Source organism: Myxine glutinosa, chromosome 1 (assembly GCF_964187855.1).
Source record: "Myxine glutinosa chromosome 1, kmMyxGlut1.1, whole genome shotgun sequence".
Taxonomy (NCBI): Eukaryota; Metazoa; Chordata; class Myxini; order Myxiniformes; family Myxinidae; genus Myxine; species Myxine glutinosa.
This window is the reverse complement of record NC_136261.1, coordinates 408489250-408508547: the sequence shown is the minus strand read 5'-3', so window position 1 is coordinate 408508547 and position 19298 is coordinate 408489250. Positions and strand designations below refer to the sequence as shown.

The window sequence follows — 19298 nt, the reverse complement described above, 5'->3', positions numbered from 1 at the left end:
TCTGCAATAATTAGAATTAATTCTCCGCAAGAATTAGAATTCTCTGCAAGAATTAGAAGTAATCCTCTGCAATAATTTGAAGTAATTCTCGACAAGAATTAGAAGTAATTCTCTGCAATAATTTGAAGTAATTCTCTGCAAGAATTAGAAGTAATTCTCTGCAAGAATTAGAAGTAATTCTCTGCAAGAATTAGAAGTAATTTTCTGCAAGAATTAGAAGTAATTCTCTGCAATAATTAGAATGAATTCTCTGCAATAATTAAAAGTAATTCTCTGCAAGAATTAGAAGTAATTCTCTGCAATAATTGGAAGTAATTCTCTGCAATAATTAGAAGTAATTCTCTGCAATAATTAGAAGTAATTCTCTGCAAGAATTAGAAGTAATTCTCTGCAAGAATTAGAAGTAATTTTCTGCAATAATTAGAAGTAATTCCCTGCAAGAATTAGAAGTAATTTTCTGCAAGAATTAGAAGTAATTCTCTGCAAGAATTGGAAATAATTCTCTGCAAGAATTAGAAGTAATTCTCTGCAAGAATTGGAAGTAATTCTCTGCAATAATTAGAAGTAATTTTCTGCAATAATTAGAAGTAATTCTCTGGAAGAATTAGAAGTAATTCTCTGCAATAATTAGAAGTAATTCTCTGCAATAATTAGAAGTAATTCTCTGCAAGAATTAGAAGTAATTCTCTGCAATAATTAGAAGTAATTCTCTGCAATAATTAGAAGTAATTCCCTGCAATAATTTGAAGTAATTCTCTGCAATAATTAGAAGTAATTCTCTGCAAGAATTGGAGGTAATTCTCTGCAAGAATTCGAAGTAATTCTCTGCAAGAATTAGAATTAATTCTCTGCAATAATTTGAAGTAATTCTCTGCAATAATTTGAAGTAATTCTCTGCAATAATTAGAAGTAATTCTCTGCAAGAATGAGAAGTAATTCTCTGCAAGAATTAGAAGTAATTCTCTGCAAGAATTAGAAGTAATTCTCTGCAATAATTAGAAGTAATTCTCTACAATAATTAGAAGTAATTCTCTGCAATAATTAGAAGTAATTCTCTGCAATAATGAGAAGTAATTCTCTGCAAGAATTAGAAGTAATTCTCTGCAATAATTAGAAGTAATTCTCTGCAATAATTAGAAGTAATTCTCTGCAATAATTAGAAGTAATTCTCTGCAATAATGAGAAGTAATTCTCTGCAAGAATTAGAAGTAATTCTCTGCAATAATTAGAAGTAATTCTCTGCAATAATTAGAAGTAATTCTCTGCAATAATTAGAAGTAATTCTCTGCAATAATGAGAAGTAATTCTCTGCAAGAATTAGAAGTAATTCTCTGCAAGAATTAGAAGTAATTCTCTGCAAGAATTAGAAGTAATTCTCTGCAATAATGAGAAGTAATTCTCTGCAAGAATTAGAAGTAATTCTCTGCAATAATTTGAAGTAATTCTCGACAAGAATTAGAAGTAATTCTCTGCAATAATTTGAAGTAATTCTCTGCAATAATTTGAAGTAATTCTCTGCAATAATTTGAAGTAATTCTCTGCAAAAATTAGAAGTAATTCTCTGCAAGAATTTGAAGTAATTCTCTGCAAGAATTAGAAGTAATTTTCTGCAAGAATTAGAAGTAATTCTCTGCAATAATTAGAATTAATTCTCTGCAATAATTATAAGTAATTCTCTGCAAGAATTAGAAGTAATTCTCTGCAATAATTGGAAGTAATTCTCTGCAATAATTAGAAGTAATTCTCTGCAATAATTAGAAGTAATTCTCTGCAAGAATTAGAAGTAATTCTCTGCAAGAATTAGAAGTAATTTTCTGCAATAATTAGAAGTAATTCTCTGCAAGAATTAGAAGTAATTTTCTGCAAGAATTAGAAGTAATTCTCTGCAAGAATTGGAAATAATTCTCTGCAAGAATTAGAAGTAATTCTCTGCAAGAATTGGAAGTAATTCTCTGCAATAATTAGAAGTAATTTTCTGCAATAATAAGAAGTAATTCTCTGCAATAATTAGAAGTAATTCTCTGCAATAATTAGAAGTAATTCTCTGCAAGAATTAGAAGTAATTCTCTGCAATAATTAGAAGTAATTCTCTGCAATAATTAGAAGTAATTCTCTGCAATAATTCGAAGTAATTCTCTGCAATAATTAGAAGTAAGTCTCTGCAATAATTAGAAGTAATTCTCTGCAAGAATTAGAAGTAATTCTGTGCAATAATTTGAAGTAATTCTCTGCAATAATTTGAAGTAATTCTCTGCAATAATTAGAAGTAATTCTCTGCAATAATTTGAAGTAATTCTCTGCAATAATTTGAAGTAATTCTCTGCAATAATTAGAAGTAATTCTCTGCAATAATGAGAAGTAAGTCTCTGCAATAATTAGAAGTAATTCTCTGCAATAATTAGAAGTAATTCTCTGCAAGAATTTGAAGTAATTCTCTGCAAGAATTAGAAGTAATTCTCTGCAATAATTTGAAGTAATTCTCTGCAAGAATTGGAAGTAATTCTCTGCAATAATTGGAAGTAATTCTCTGCAAGAATTAGAAGTAATTCTCTGCAATAATTTGAAGTAATTCGCTGCAATAATTAGAAGTAATTCTCTGCAAGAATTACAAGTAATTCTCTGCAATAATGAGAAGTAATTCTCTGCAAGAATTAGAAGTAATTCTCTGCAATAATTAGAAGTAATTCTCTGCAATAATTTGAAGTAATTCTCTGCAATAATGAGAAGTAATTCTCTGCAAGAATTACAAGTAATTCTCTGCAAGAATTAGAAGTAATTCTCTGCAATAATGAGAAGTAATTCTCTGCAAGAATTAGAAGTAATTCTCTGCAATAATTTGAAGTAATTCTCGACAAGAATTAGAAGTAATTCTCTGCAATAATTTGAAGTAATTCTCTGCAATAATTTGAAGTAATTCTCTGCAAAAATTAGAAGTAATTCTCTGCAAGAATTAGAAGTAATTCTCTGCAAGAATTAGAAGTAATTTTCTGCAAGAATTAGAAGTAATTCTCTGCAATAATTAGAATTAATTCTCTGCAATAATTATAAGTAATTCTCTGCAAGAATTAGAAGTAATTCTCTGCAATAATTGGAAGTAATTCTCTGCAATAATTAGAAGTAATTCTCTGCAATAATTAGAAGTAATTCTCTGCAAGAATTAGAAGTAATTCTCTTCAAGAATTAGAAGTAATTCTCTGCAAGAATTAGAAGTAATTTTCTGCAATAATTAGAAGTAATTCTCTGCAAGAATTAGAAGTAATTTTCTGCAAGAATTAGAAGTAATTCTCTGCAAGAATTGGAAATAATTCTCTGCAAGAATTAGAAGTAATTCTCTGCAAGAATTGGAAGTAATTCTCTGCAATAATTAGAAGTAATTTTCTGCAATAATTAGAAGTAATTCTCTGCAATAATTAGAAGTAATTCTCTGCAATAATTAGAAGTAATTCTCTGCAAGAATTAGAAGTAATTCTCTGCAATAATTAGAAGTAATTCTCTGCAATAATTAGAAGTAATTCTCTGCAATAATTCGAAGTAATTCTCTGCAATAATTAGAAGTAAGTCTCTGCAATAATTAGAAGTAATTCTCTGCAAGAATTAGAAGTAATTCTGTGCAATAATTTGAAGTAATTCTCTGCAATAATTTGAAGTAATTCTCTGCAATAATTTGAAGTAATTCTCTGCAATAATTTGAAGTAATTCTCTGCAATAATTTGAAGTAATTCTCTGCAATAATTTGAAGTAATTCTCTGCAATAATTTGAAGTAATTCTCTGCAATAATTTGAAGTAATTCTCTGCAATAATTTGAAGTAATTCTCTGCAATAATTAGAAGTAATTCTCTGCAATAATGAGAAGTAAGTCTCTGCAATAATTAGAAGTAATTCTCTGCAATAATTAGAAGTAATTCTCTGCAATAATGAGAAGTAAGTCTCTGCAATAATTAGAAGTAATTCTCTGCAATAATTAGAAGTAATTCTCTGCAAGAATTTGAAGTAATTCTCTGCAAGAATTAGAAGTAATTCTCTGCAAGAATTAGAAGTAATTCTCTGCAATAATTTGAAGTAATTCTCTGCAAGAATTGGAAGTAATTCTCTGCAATAATTGGAAGTAATTCTCTGCAAGAATTAGAAGTAATTCTCTGCAATAATTTGAAGTAATTCTCTGCAATAATTAGAAGTAATTCTCTGCAAGAATTAGAAGTAATTCTCTGCAATAATGAGAAGTAATTCTCTGCAAGAATTAGAAGTAATTCTCTGCAATAATTAGAAGTAATTCTCTGCAATAATTTGAAGTAATTCTCTGCAATAATGAGAAGTAATTCTCTGCAAGAATTAGAAGTAATTCTCTGCAAGAATTAGAGGTAATTCTCTGCAATAATGAGAAGTAAGTCTCTGCAATAATTAGAAGTAATTCTCTGCAATAATTAGAAGTAATTCTCTGCAAGAATTTGAAGTAATTCTCTGCAAGAATTAGAAGTAATTCTCTGCAAGAATTTGAAGTAATTCTCTGCAAGAATTAGAAGTAATTCTCTGCAATAATTTGAAGTAATTCTCTGCAAGAATTGGAAGTAATTCTCTGCAATAATTAGAAGTAATTCTCTGCAAGAATTTGAAGTAATTCTCTGCAAGAATTCGAAGTAATTCTCTGCAAGAATTCGAAGTAATTCTCTGCAAGAATTAGAAGTAATTCTCTGCAAGAATTCGAAGTAATTCTCTGCAAGAATTCGAAGTAAGTCTCTGCAATAATTAGAAGTAATTCTCTGCAAGAATTAGAAGTAATTCTCTGCAAGAATTAGAAGTAATTCTCTGCAAGAATTCGAAGTAATTCTCTGCAAGAATTAGAAGTAATTCTCTGCAAGAATTAGAAGTAATTTTCTTCAAGAATTAGAAGTAATTCTCTGCAATAATTAGAATTAATTCTCCGCAAGAATTAGAATTCTCTGCAAGAATTAGAAGTAATTCTCTGCAATAATTTGAAGTAATTCTCGACAAGAATTAGAAGTAATTCTCTGCAATAATTTGAAGTAATTCTCTGCAAAAATTAGAAGTAATTCTCTGCAAGAATTAGAAGTAATTATCTGCAAGAATTAGAAGTAATTTTCTGCAAGAATTAGAAGTAATTCTCTGCAAGAATTGGAAATAATTCTCTGCAAGAATTAGAAGTAATTCTCTGCAAGAATTGGAAGTAATTCTCTGCAATAATTAGAAGCAATTTTCTGCAATAATTAGAAGTAATTCTCTGGAAGAATTAGAAGTAATTCTCTGCAATAATTAGAAGTAATTCTCTGCAAGAATTAGAAGTAATTCTCTGCAATAATTAGAAGTAATTCTCTGCAATAATTAGAAGTAATTCCCTGCAATAATTTGAAGTAATTCTCTGCAATAATTAGAAGTAATTCTCTGCAAGAATTGGAAGTAATTCTCTGCAAGAATTAGAAGTAATTCTCTGCAAGAATTAGAAGTAATTCTCTGCAATAATTTGAAGTAATTCTCTGCAATAATTAGAAGTAATTCTCTGCAAGAATTAGAAGTAATTCTCTGCAATGATGAGAAGTAATTCTCTGCAAGAATTAGAAGTAATTCTCTGCAATAATTAGAAGTAATTCTCTGCAATAATTAGAAGTAATTCTCTGCAATAATTAGAAGTAATTCTCTGCAATAATGAGAAGTAATTCTCTGCAAGAATTAGAAGTAATTCTCTGCAAGAATTAGAAGTAATTCTCTGCAATAATTTGAAGTAATTCTCGACAAGAATTAGAAGTAATTCTCTGCAATAATTTCAAGTAATTCTCGACAACAATTAGAAGTAATTCTCTGCAATAATTTGAAGTAATTCTCTGCAATAATTTGAAGTAATTCTCTGCAAGAATTAGAAGTAATTCTCTGCAAGAATTAGAAGCAATTCTCTGCAAGAATTCGAAGTAATTCTCTGCAAGAATTAGAAGTAATTCTCTGCAAGAATTAGAAGTAATTTTGTTCAAGAATTAGAAGTAATTCTCTGCAATAATTAGAATTAATTCTCCGCAAGAATTAGAAGTAATTCTCTGCAATAATTAGAAGTAATTCTCTGCAATAATTAGAAGTAATTCTCTGCAATAATTAGAAGTAATTCTCTGCAATAATTAGAAGTAATTCTCTGCAATAATGAGAAGTAATTCTCTGCAAGAATTAGAAGTAATTCTCTGCAAGAATTAGAAGTAATTCTCTGCAATAATGAGAAGTAATTCTCTGCAAGAATTAGAAGTAATTCTCTGCAATAATTTGAAGTAATTCTCGACAAGAATTAGAAGTAATTCTCTGCAATAATTTGAAGTAATTCTCTGCAAGAATTTGAAGTAATTCTCTGCAAAAATTAGAAGTAATTCTCTGCAAGAATTAGAAGTAATTCTCTGCAAGAATTAGAAGTAATTCTCTGCAAGAATTAGAAGTAATTTTCTGCAAGAATTAGAAGTAATTCTCTGCAATAATTAGAATTAATTCTCTGCAATAATTATAAGTAATTCTCTGCAAGAATTAGAAGTAATTCTCTGCAATAATTGGTACTAATTCTCTGCAATAATTAGAAGTAATTCTCTGCAATAATTAGAAGTAATTCTCTGCAAGAATTAGAAGTAATTCTCTGCAAGAATTAGAAGTAATTCTCTGCAAGAATTAGAAGTAATTCTCTGCAATAATTAGAAGTAATTCTCTGCAAGAATTAGAAGTAATTTTCTGCAATAATTAGAAGTAATTCTCTGCAAGAATTGGAAATAATTTTCTGCAAGAATTAGAAGTAATTCTCTGCAAGAATTGGAAGTAATTCTCTGCAATAATTAGAAGTAATTTTCTGCAATAATTAGAAGTAATTCTCTGCAATAATTAGAAGTAATTCTCTGCAATAATTAGAAGTAATTCTCTGCAAGAATTAGAAGTAATTCTCTGCAATAATTAGAAGTAATTCTCTGCAATAATTAGAAGTAATTCTCTGCAATAATTAGAAGTAATTCTCTGCAATAATTAGAAGTAATTCTCTGCAATAATTAGAAGTAATTCTCTGCAAGAATTAGAAGTAATTTTCTTCAAGAATTAGAAGTAATTCTCTGCAATAATTAGAATTAATTCTCCGCAAGAATTAGAAATCTCTGCAAGAATTAGAAGTAATTCTCTGCAATAATTTGAAGTAATTCTCGACAAGAATTAGAAGTAATTCTCTGCAATAATTTGAAGTAATTCTCTGCAAAAATTAGAAGTAATTCTCTGCAAGAATTAGAAGTAATTTTCTGCAAGAATTAGAAGTAATTCTCTGCAATAATTAGAATGAATTCTCTGCAATAATTATAAGTAATTCTCTGCAAGAATTAGAAGTAATTCTCTGCAATAATTGGAAGTAATTCTCTGCAATAATTAGAAGTAATTCTCTGCAATAATTAGAAGTAATTCTCTGCAAGAATTAGAAGTAATTCTCTGCAAGAATTAGAAGTAATTTTCTGCAATAATTAGAAGTAATTCTCTGCAAGAATTAGAAGTAATTTTCTGCAAGAATTAGAAGTAATTCTCTGCAAGAATTGGAAATAATTCTCTGCAAGAATTAGAAGTAATTCTCTGCAAGAATTGGAAGTAATTCTCTGCAATAATTAGAAGTAATTTTCTGCAATAATTAGAAGTAATTCTCTGGAAGAATTAGAAGTAATTCTCTGCAATAATTAGAAGTAATTCTCTGCAAGAATTAGAAGTAATTCTGTGCAATAATTAGAAGTAATTCTCTGCAATAATTAGAAGTAATTCTCTGCAATAATTTGAAGTAATTCTCTGCAATAATTAGAAGTAATTCTCTGCAATAATTAGAAGTAATTCTCTGCAAGAATTGGAAGTAATTCTCTGCAAGAATTAGAAGTAATTCTCTGCAAGAATTAGAAGTAATTCTCTGCAATAATTTGAAGTAATTCTCTGCAATAATTTGAAGTAATTCTCTGCAAAAATTAGAAGTAATTCTCTGCAAGAATTAGAAGTAATTCTCTGCAAGAATTAGAAGTAATTTTCTGCAAGAATTAGAAGTAATTCTCTGCAATAATTAGAATTAATTCTCTTCAATAATTATAAGTAATTATCTGCAAGAATTAGAAGTAATTCTCTGCAATAATTGGAAGTAATTCTCTGCAATAATTAGAAGTAATTCTCTGCAATAATTAGAAGTAATTCTCTGCAAGAATTAGAAGTAATTCTCTGCAAGAATTAGAAGTAATTTTCTGCAATAATTAGAAGTAATTCTCTGCAAGAATTAGAAGTAATTTTCTGCAAGAATTAGAAGTAATTCTCTGCAAGAATTGGAAATAATTCTCTGCAAGAATTAGAAGTAATTCTCTGCAAGAATTGGAAGTAATTCTCTGCAATAATTAGAAGTAATTTTCTGCAATAATTAGAAGTAATTCTCTGCAATAATTAGAAGTAATTCTCTGCAATAATTAGAAGTAATTCTCTGCAAGAATTAGAAGTAATTCTCTGCAATAAAGAGAAGTAAGTCTCTGCAATAATTAGAAGTAATTCTCTGCAATAATTAGAAGTAATTCTCTGCAAGAATTAGAAGTAATTCTCTGCAAGAATTAGAAGTAATTCTCTGCAATAATTAGAAGTAATTCTCTGCAATAATTAGAAGTAATTCTCTGCAATAATTAGAAGTAATTCTCTGCAAGAATTTGAAGTAATTCTCTGCAAGAATTAGAAGTAATTCTCTGCAAGAATTCGAAGTAATTCTCTGCAAGAATTCGAAGTAATTCTCTGCAAGAATTAGAAGTAATTCTCTGCAAGAATTCGAAGTAATTCTCTGCAATAATTAGAATTAATTCTCCGCAAGAATTAGAATTCTCTGCAAGAATTAGAAGTAATCCTCTGCAATAATTTGAAGTAATTCTCGACAAGAATTAGAAGTAATTCTCTGCAATAATTTGAAGTAATTCTCTGCAAGAATTAGAAGTAATTCTCTGCAAGAATTAGAAGTAATTCTCTGCAAGAATTAGAAGTAATTTTCTGCAAGAATTAGAAGTAATTCTCTGCAATAATTAGAATGAATTCTCTGCAATAATTAAAAGTAATTCTCTGCAAGAATTAGAAGTAATTCTCTGCAATAATTGGAAGTAATTCTCTGCAATAATTAGAAGTAATTCTCTGCAATAATTAGAAGTAATTCTCTGCAAGAATTAGAAGTAATTCTCTGCAAGAATTAGAAGTAATTTTCTGCAATAATTAGAAGTAATTCCCTGCAAGAATTAGAAGTAATTTTCTGCAAGAATTAGAAGTAATTCTCTGCAAGAATTGGAAATAATTCTCTGCAAGAATTAGAAGTAATTCTCTGCAAGAATTGGAAGTAATTCTCTGCAATAATTAGAAGTAATTTTCTGCAATAATTAGAAGTAATTCTCTGGAAGAATTAGAAGTAATTCTCTGCAATAATTAGAAGTAATTCTCTGCAATAATTAGAAGTAATTCTCTGCAAGAATTAGAAGTAATTCTCTGCAATAATTAGAAGTAATTCTCTGCAATAATTAGAAGTAATTCCCTGCAATAATTTGAAGTAATTCTCTGCAATAATTAGAAGTAATTCTCTGCAAGAATTGGAGGTAATTCTCTGCAAGAATTCGAAGTAATTCTCTGCAAGAATTAGAATTAATTCTCTGCAATAATTTGAAGTAATTCTCTGCAATAATTTGAAGTAATTCTCTGCAATAATTAGAAGTAATTCTCTGCAAGAATGAGAAGTAATTCTCTGCAAGAATTAGAAGTAATTCTCTGCAAGAATTAGAAGTAATTCTCTGCAATAATTAGAAGTAATTCTCTACAATAATTAGAAGTAATTCTCTGCAATAATTAGAAGTAATTCTCTGCAATAATGAGAAGTAATTCTCTGCAAGAATTAGAAGTAATTCTCTGCAATAATTAGAAGTAATTCTCTGCAATAATTAGAAGTAATTCTCTGCAATAATTAGAAGTAATTCTCTGCAATAATGAGAAGTAATTCTCTGCAAGAATTAGAAGTAATTCTCTGCAATAATTAGAAGTAATTCTCTGCAATAATTAGAAGTAATTCTCTGCAATAATTAGAAGTAATTCTCTGCAATAATGAGAAGTAATTCTCTGCAAGAATTAGAAGTAATTCTCTGCAAGAATTAGAAGTAATTCTCTGCAAGAATTAGAAGTAATTCTCTGCAATAATGAGAAGTAATTCTCTGCAAGAATTAGAAGTAATTCTCTGCAATAATTTGAAGTAATTCTCGACAAGAATTAGAAGTAATTCTCTGCAATAATTTGAAGTAATTCTCTGCAATAATTTGAAGTAATTCTCTGCAATAATTTGAAGTAATTCTCTGCAAAAATTAGAAGTAATTCTCTGCAAGAATTTGAAGTAATTCTCTGCAAGAATTAGAAGTAATTTTCTGCAAGAATTAGAAGTAATTCTCTGCAATAATTAGAATTAATTCTCTGCAATAATTATAAGTAATTCTCTGCAAGAATTAGAAGTAATTCTCTGCAATAATTGGAAGTAATTCTCTGCAATAATTAGAAGTAATTCTCTGCAATAATTAGAAGTAATTCTCTGCAAGAATTAGAAGTAATTCTCTGCAAGAATTAGAAGTAATTTTCTGCAATAATTAGAAGTAATTCTCTGCAAGAATTAGAAGTAATTTTCTGCAAGAATTAGAAGTAATTCTCTGCAAGAATTGGAAATAATTCTCTGCAAGAATTAGAAGTAATTCTCTGCAAGAATTGGAAGTAATTCTCTGCAATAATTAGAAGTAATTTTCTGCAATAATAAGAAGTAATTCTCTGCAATAATTAGAAGTAATTCTCTGCAATAATTAGAAGTAATTCTCTGCAAGAATTAGAAGTAATTCTCTGCAATAATTAGAAGTAATTCTCTGCAATAATTAGAAGTAATTCTCTGCAATAATTCGAAGTAATTCTCTGCAATAATTAGAAGTAAGTCTCTGCAATAATTAGAAGTAATTCTCTGCAAGAATTAGAAGTAATTCTGTGCAATAATTTGAAGTAATTCTCTGCAATAATTTGAAGTAATTCTCTGCAATAATTAGAAGTAATTCTCTGCAATAATTTGAAGTAATTCTCTGCAATAATTTGAAGTAATTCTCTGCAATAATTAGAAGTAATTCTCTGCAATAATGAGAAGTAAGTCTCTGCAATAATTAGAAGTAATTCTCTGCAATAATTAGAAGTAATTCTCTGCAATAATGAGAAGTAAGTCTCTGCAATAATTAGAAGTAATTCTCTGCAATAATTAGAAGTAATTCTCTGCAAGAATTTGAAGTAATTCTCTGCAAGAATTCGAAGTAATTCTCTGCAAGAATTCGAAGTAATTCTCTGCAAGAATTAGAAGTAATTCTCTGCAAGAATTAGAAGTAATTTTCTTCAAGAATTAGAAGTAATTCTCTGCAATAATTAGAATTAATTCTCCGCAAGAATTAGAAGTAATTCTCTGCAATAATTAGAAGTAATTCTCTGCAATAATTAGAAGTAATTCTCTGCAATAATTAGAAGTAATTCTCTGCAATAATTAGAAGTAATTCTCTGCAATAATGAGAAGTAATTCTCTGCAAGAATTAGAAGTAATTTTCTGCAAGAATTAGAAGTAATTCTCTGCAAGAATTGGAAATAATTCTCTGCAAGAATTAGAAGTAATTCTCTGCAAGAATTGGAAGTAATTCTCTGCAATAATTAGAAGTAATTTTCTGCAATAATTAGAAGTAATTCTCTGCAATAATTAGAAGTAATTCTCTGCAATAATTAGAAGTAATTCTCTGCAAGAATGGAAGTAATTCTCTGCAATAATTAGAAGTAATTCTCTGCAATAATTAGAAGTAATTCTCTGCAATAATTCGAAGTAATTCTCTGCAATAATTAGAAGTAAGTCTCTGCAATAATTAGAAGTAATTCTCTGCAAGAATTAGAAGTAAGTCTCTGCAATAATTAGAAGTAATTCTCTGCAAGAATTAGAAGTAATTCTGTGCAATAATTTGAAGTAATTCTCTGCAATAATTTGAAGTAATTCTCTGCAATAATTTGAAGTAATTCTCTGCAATAATTAGAAGTAATTCTCTGCAATAATTAGAAGTAATTCTCTGCAATAATGAGAAGTAAGTCTCTGCAATAATTAGAAGTAATTCTCAGCAATAATTAGAAGTAATTCTCTGCAATAATGAGAAGTAAGTCTCTGCAATAATTAGAAGTAATTCTCTGCAATAATTAGAAGTAATTCTCTGCAAGAATTTGAAGTAATTCTCTGCAAGAATTAGAAGTAATTCTCTGCAAGAATTAGAAGTAATTCTCTGCAATAATTTGAAGTAATTCTCTGCAAGAATTGGAAGTAATTCTCTGTAATAATTGGAAGTAATTCTCTGCAAGAATTAGAAGTAATTCTCTGCAATAATTTGAAGTAATTCTCTGCAAGAATTAGAAGTAATTCTCTGCAATAATGAGAAGTAATTCTCTGCAAGAATTAGAAGTAATTCTCTGCAATAATTAGAAGTAATTCTCTGCAATAATTTGAAGTAATTCTCTGCAATAATGAGAAGTAATTCTCTGCAAGAATTAGAAGTAATTCTCTGCAAGAATTAGAAGTAATTCTCTGCAATAATGAGAAGTAAGTCTCTGCAATAATTAGAAGTAATTCTCTGCAATAATTAGAAGTAATTCTCTGCAAGAATTTGAAGTAATTCTCTGCAAGAATTAGAAGTAATTCTCTGCAATAATTAGAAGTAATTCTCTGCAAGAATTAGAAGTAATTCTCTGCAAGAATTAGAAGTAATTCTCTGCAAGAATTCGAAGTAATTCTCTGCAAGAATTCGAAGTAATTCTCTGCAAGAATTAGAAGTAATTCTCTGCAAGAATTCGAAGTAATTCTCTGCAAGAATTAGAAGTAATTCTCTGCAAGAATTAGAAGTAATTTTCTGCAATAATTAGAAGTAATTCTCTGCAATAATGAGAAGTAATTCTCTGCAAGAATTAGAAGTAATTCTCTGCAATAATTAGAAGTAATTCTCTGCAATAATTAGAAGTAATTCTCTGCAATAATGAGAAGTAATTCTCTGCAAGAATTAGAAGTAATTCTCTGCAATAATTTGAAGTAATTCTCGACAAGAATTAGAAGTAATTCTCTGCAATAATTTCAAGTAATTCTCGACAAGAATTAGAAGTAATTCTCTGCAATAATTTGAAGTAATTCTCTGCAATAATTTGAAGTAATTCTCTGCAATAATTTGAAGTAATTCTCTGCAAGAATTAGAAGTAATTCTCTGCAAGAATTAGAAGTAATTCTCTGCAAGAATTCGAAGTAATTCTCTGCAAGAATTAGAAGTAATTCTCTGCAAGAATTAGAAGTAATTTTCTTCAAGAATTAGAAGTAATTCTCTGCAATAATTAGAATTAATTCTCCGCAAGAATTAGAAGTAATTCTCTGCAATAATTAGAAGTAATTCTCTGCAATAATTAGAAGTAATTCTCTGCAATAATTAGAAGTAATTCTCTGCAATAATTAGAAGTAATTCTCTGCAATAATTAGAAGTAATTCTCTGCAAGAATTAGAAGTAATTCTCTGCAATAATTTGAAGTAATTCTCTGCAAGAATTAGAAGAATTAGAAGTGGTTGGAGGAAGTTTACGGCATTGTTTCCCCGATTGACATCAAGGGGGATCTCTCTCCAACTAAAGGGAAAACTTTATGCATTTTGCGTTTGAAGCGCGATGTTGTATGGCAGTGAAACCTCGGCAATCAAAAAAGAGGATGAACGGAGGTGTGAAGGAAAAGAAACGAGAATGGTGAAATGGATGTGTCATGTGGGTGGGTGGTTCGTGTGCAGCCACCTGGCTGCTGGTTGCATCATTTTTCTGTGGGCGCATGTGCCATTGATGCAATGCCTCTCTATAACCAGTTATCTGGTACTCATTTTGCCGACCTTGGAAGGATGACAGGCTGAGTCAACCCCACCTGGCGTTAATTCAACAAGATTCAAACTCAGGACCTTAGGATCCCAAGCCCACTGCCCTAATCATTTGGCCAACACCAGGTGATGATGTGTCAGTTGACGCTGAAGGATAGGTAACCAAATGTGGAATTAAGAGCTCGGTTAGGTTTAGAGAGTATTAGTGAGGTTATGTGTTGGGGTATGTAGAGGTGGTTCGGACATATGGAATTCATGGGGGAGGACTGCTGTGTGAGAGTTGTATAAGTATGAATGTGAATGGAAGGAGAGCTCGAGGCCATCCGAGGAAAACAAGGAATGAGTTGCTGAGAGATGATCTCAGAGTTAAAGGACTAACGACGGCTAGCAACAGATTGTATAGCCTGGAAAGCGGACATGAGATGAATCATGGCTTGCACATGCATGCATGGAAACGGCTGTAAAACGTTGATGATGTCTGTGAGGTGTGTATCAATGGGCAGCACCTGTAGGGTTCCCATCCCGAGGTCCATGCGATGAAAGGCCAGGAACTGCGGTGTTGCCATTGACACTCCCTCTCCTCGTTTCCTGTTTACTCATTCTCCATGATGTTTTTTGTACTATCAGCTCCATCTTGTTCTTCCTTGAGTTTCTTTCCTGTAAAGACAAATGGGTATTCTCTCCACTGAGCTTTATGTTGATGTTAATGATGCACACACGTAGCCCTGACACATGCCCTTTCACTCCCGGGTCTTCTTTCGCCAATCCCCTCCTATGTGTAATATTTTATTTCATTCTCATTGACACATTAATCATTCCAGAATTGTGCTGCACTCATTATGGTTGAATGTTTCTTCTTCCTTTCTCCCTCTCTCCTCCACCCCTCTCCCCTTACCCCCCCTTACTCCCCCCTCCTTTACCCCCCTCCCTTCCTACCCCCTTGCCTCCCCTCCCCCCTTACTCCTTCCCTTAACCCCCCCTCTCCCTTTACCCCCATCCCCCCATACCGCTCCCCCTTTACCCCCTCGTCCCCCCTTACCCCCTCCCACTTTACCCCCCATCTCCCCTTACCCCTACCCCTTTACCCCCCTTACCCCTCCCGCTTTACCCCCCTTACCCCTCCCCCTTTACCCCCCCCCCCCTTACCCCTCCCCCTTTACCCCCCCTTACCCCTCCCCCTTTACCCCCTTGCCTCCTCCCCCTTTACCCCCGTCCCCTTCCTCCCCCCTTACCCCACCCCCTTCCTCCCCCATTACCCCGCCCCCTTCCTCCCCCCTTCCCCTCCCCAACCCCTTTGCCCCCCCTCCCCCCTTTCCCCCTGCCCTCCCCCCAAATCCTACGTTTCCTCTTTACTTTGATGCTGGCATCCCCACTGTTTAAATCTCAACCCAGAAGATGTCACAATGTTTATTTAATTATATTTTAAGGTATCTAAGTGAAAAACCTCCACATCAGCCCCTGTTGCCCTCTCCACCCTGCCCACAGACAATGAGATTTGCAGTCAGGAGTGCGTGAACACAGCGTCTGGTTTCCTGTGCTCGTGCCACAATGGCTATCGCATTAAGGAAGACAATGTCACGTGCGACGGTAAGCAACGTGCACGAGCATTGCACGTGCGTCATGTGACACGCAATTGCTGAACGTTTTCACTCATTTTCAATGTTATGCAATAACCCAAACATCTGTGAACATGTACGACAGAAGAACCGCTCACTTGTTCAACAAAACTTTCCAAGATTTTTTTTACTTCTATGAAATGGATGCTCATGAAAGAGTGGGGCAGAAGGGGCAGAAGGGGCAGCAAGTGGGGGAATGAACAAACAGGAAAAAGGAAGAGGAGGAAACACAGAAATGGATACCACCGTTTACCACCGTTTAGAGGCCATTTTTCCCCGCAAAGCGGGGGTTGGCCTTTTCGGGGACCGTGGTTGTTGTTGTTTTTTGGTTCCCTTTTTGAAGCAATGTTTTACGGCCGGATGCCCTTCCTGCCGCCAACCCTGTTTGTCACCTTTTTACGATAAACAGAAAACGATAAAACACAGAACACAGATACACATACGATAAACGATACACGTCTTACGACACATACGACGACATACGACACACGACAAACAAACACAAACAAACACGACACGACATACGACATACGACAAACGATAACGATACACATACAATTTTACGATAAACACAGAAATGGATATGAAACAGAAAAAGCAATCAGAGATTTCAGACCCTCACAAGGACTTGTTTTGTGTTTGAGTGATGCATATGTGTTTGTGTGGTGCTATTGTGTTTGTGTGGTGCTAGTGTGTTTGTGTGGTGCTAGTGTGTTTGTGTGGTGCTAGTGTGTTTGTGTGGTGCTAGTGTGTTTGTGTGGTGCTAGTGTGTTTGTGTGGTGCTGATGTGTTTGTGTGGTGCTAGTGTGTTTGTGTGGTGCTAGTGTGTTTGTGTGGTGCTAGTGTGTTTGTGTGGTGCTAGTGTGTTTGTGTGGTGCTAGTGTGTTTGTGTGGTGCTAGTGTGTTTGTGTGGTGCTAGTGTTTGTGTGGTGCTGATGTGTTTGTGTGGTGATGGTGTGTTTGTGTTTGTGTGGTGATGGTGTGTTTGTGTTTGTGTGGTGATGGTGTGTTTGTGTTTGTGTGGTGATGGTGTGTTTGTGTTTGTGTGGTGATGGTGTGTTTGTGTTTGTGTGGTGATGGTGTGTTTGTGTTTGTGTGGTGATGGTGTGTTTGTGTTTGTGTGGTGATGGTGTGTTTGTGTTTGTGTGGTGCTAGTGTGTTTGTGTGGTGCTAGTGTGTTTGTGTGGTGCTAGTGTGTTTGTGTGGTGCTAGTGTGTTTGTGTGGTGCTAGTGTGTTTGTGTGGTGCTAGTGTTTGTGTGGTGCTGATGTGTTTGTGTGGTGATGGTGTGTTTGTGTTTGTGTGGTGATGGTGTGTTTGTGTTTGTGTGGTGATGGTGTGTTTGTGTTTGTGTGGTGATGGTGATGGTGTGTTTGTGTTTGTGTGGTGATGGTGTGTTTGTGTTTGTGTGGTGATGGTGTGTTTGTGTTTGTATGATGCATATGTGTTTGTGTGGTGTTGGTGTGTTTGTGTGGTGCTAGTGTGTTTGTGTGGTGCTCGTGTGTTTGTGTGGTGATAGTGTGTTTGTGTGGTGCTTGTGTGTTTGTGTGGTGCTGATGTGTTTGTGTTTGTGTGGTGATGGTGTGTTTGTGTTTGTGTGGTGATGGTGTGTTTGTGTTTGTGTGGTGCTAGTGTGTTTGTGTTTGCGTGGTGATGGTGTGTTTGTGTTTGTGTGGTGATGGTGTGTTTGTGTTTGTGTGGTGATGGTGTGTTTGTGTTTGTGTGGTGCTAGTGTGTTTGTGTTTGCGTGGTGATGGTGTGTTTGTGTTTGTGTGGTAATGGTGTGTTTGTGTTTGTGTGGTGATGGTGTGTTTGTGTTTGTGTGGTGATGGTGTGTTTGTGTTTGTGTGGTGATGGTGTGTTTGTGTTTGTGTGGTGATGGTGTGTTTGTGTGGTGATGGTGTGTTTGTGTTTGTGTGGTGCTTGTGTGTTTGTGTTTGCGTGGTTATGGTGTGTTTGTGTTTGCGTGGTGATGGTGTGTTTGTGTTTGTGTGGTGATGGTGTGTTTGTGGTGTGGTGATGGTGTGTATGTGTTTGTGTGGTGATGGTGTGTTTGTGTTTGTGTGGTGATGGTGTGTTTGTGTTTGTGGGGTGATGGTGTGTTTGTGTGGTGCTGATGTGTTTGTGTGGTGATGGTGTGTTTGTGTTTGTGTGATGCATATGTGTTTGTGTGGTGCTCGTGTGTTTGTGTGGTGCTAGTGTGTTTGTGTTTGTGTGATGCTAGTGTGTTTGTGTTTTTGTGATGCATATGTGTTTGTGTTTGTGTGGTGCTGGTGTGTTTGTGTTTGTGTGATGCATATGTGTTTGTGTTTTTGTGATGCTCGTGTGTTTGTGTTTTTGTGATGCATATATGTGTGTGTCTTTGTGTGGTGCTGGTGTGTTTGTGTTTGTGTTTGTGTGATGCATATATGTTTGTGTAGTGCTAGTGTGTTTGTGTTTGTGTGATGCATATGTATTTGTTTGGTGCTAGTGTGTTTGTATGGTGCTCGTGTGTTTGTGTTTGTGTGGTGCTAGTGTGTTTGTGTTTGTGTGATGCATATGTTACGTGCTCCTCCCCAAACCCCGGTCACGGTGTACCTCCGAGCCCTGAGAGGAGTCACGGCAGAAAGATATGTTATTCTGTGTGTCAAAGATCAATGGTGAAACCACACCAATTGTTACCAACAAATAAGTATTGTATTAAGTTCACACAATAATAATAGTACAATAACAATATTAATCAATTGTACAACCAATATATCATTCCTATGATGGTACCATCAGTTTCATACAATATAACTCACTGTGCTCCAAGTGAGCGAAAATAACATTCGCAATGTCTCTGTCCCAGCTTCAAACCAAAGTCGATCCACGCTCCAGTGATCGTCAGAACGATGTTGTATCGAGACCAGAATCCCGTTCGGTTGACAGTCACACTGCCAAAGATGGGCAAAAGTACCCTCAAGAGGCGACTGGGAAATCACACCTTTGGGTATGGATGTTCAACGGGTTCCCACACGGCGAACCGCAAATTCCCACTCAAAATCCACGTTACACATGCAAACCAGGCTAACGGCTGGATGCGTTGAAGTTGAAATGGTTGTAGCGAGGTGAAAAACCTGGAGCGATGCGAAATCAGGCATGAGGCAAAATGGCCAACGGTCCGTTCTCGAGATGTAACGGCACTCCAATGATTCTCTTCGGAATCGACCGCAAAACCTGTCACGTAGGTTTATCTGTCACAGCGATAACAACTCTGTCGCAGGAATCCCTTTCCTAGGAAACCCCAAAGTTTGCTCATGACCCCCGTTCGCCAGCGTTTGCTCCAGACCTCCAAGCAGCTCGGCTCCTTCTCCGACCTCACTTGCTCCGCCTCCTTTTTCCTCTTCTTCTTTTCTTCGTCCGGTTCCCGATCCTGTTTCCGGTTTCTTTTAAAACACTAACTTTTTTTACCTTTTGAAAACAGTTATCTCTATTTCACTTAAACGATAACAATAATAGTAAATACAACCAAAAATGTTTACAGTGGATGAGAACCACAACAATGGAAGTGACGAATCCGTAACACTTCTCCCCCTCAAGAAAGAAAGTTGGAACATAGTGAAAACTTTCTTTGCAGGCAAAACTCTTTCAACAAACAAAAGTAAAACTCACACCCAAATGATCAATTCATGTGAGCAACAATAATTAATATTCCCCAAAATAAAACAACAAAACTTCCAAACAACCTACAGGAATTTCCAAAGTTAGTTCACTCTGGATAAAGCATCCACAACGACATT

The 19298-nt window shown here is 33.6% G+C and overlaps 1 protein-coding gene across 1 annotated transcript in view; it reads left to right on the top strand.

Annotated features, from left to right (window-relative positions):
* The window catches only part of LOC137417537 (fibulin-1), a 185830-nt gene that overhangs the window by 63543 nt on the left and 102989 nt on the right, over window positions 1-19298 (top strand). The window contains exon 8 of the mRNA XM_068103466.2: window positions 15408-15509. Coding sequence (XP_067959567.2) covers window positions 15408-15509 — 102 coding nt within the window. The remainder of the gene's footprint in view (window positions 1-15407; window positions 15510-19298) is intronic.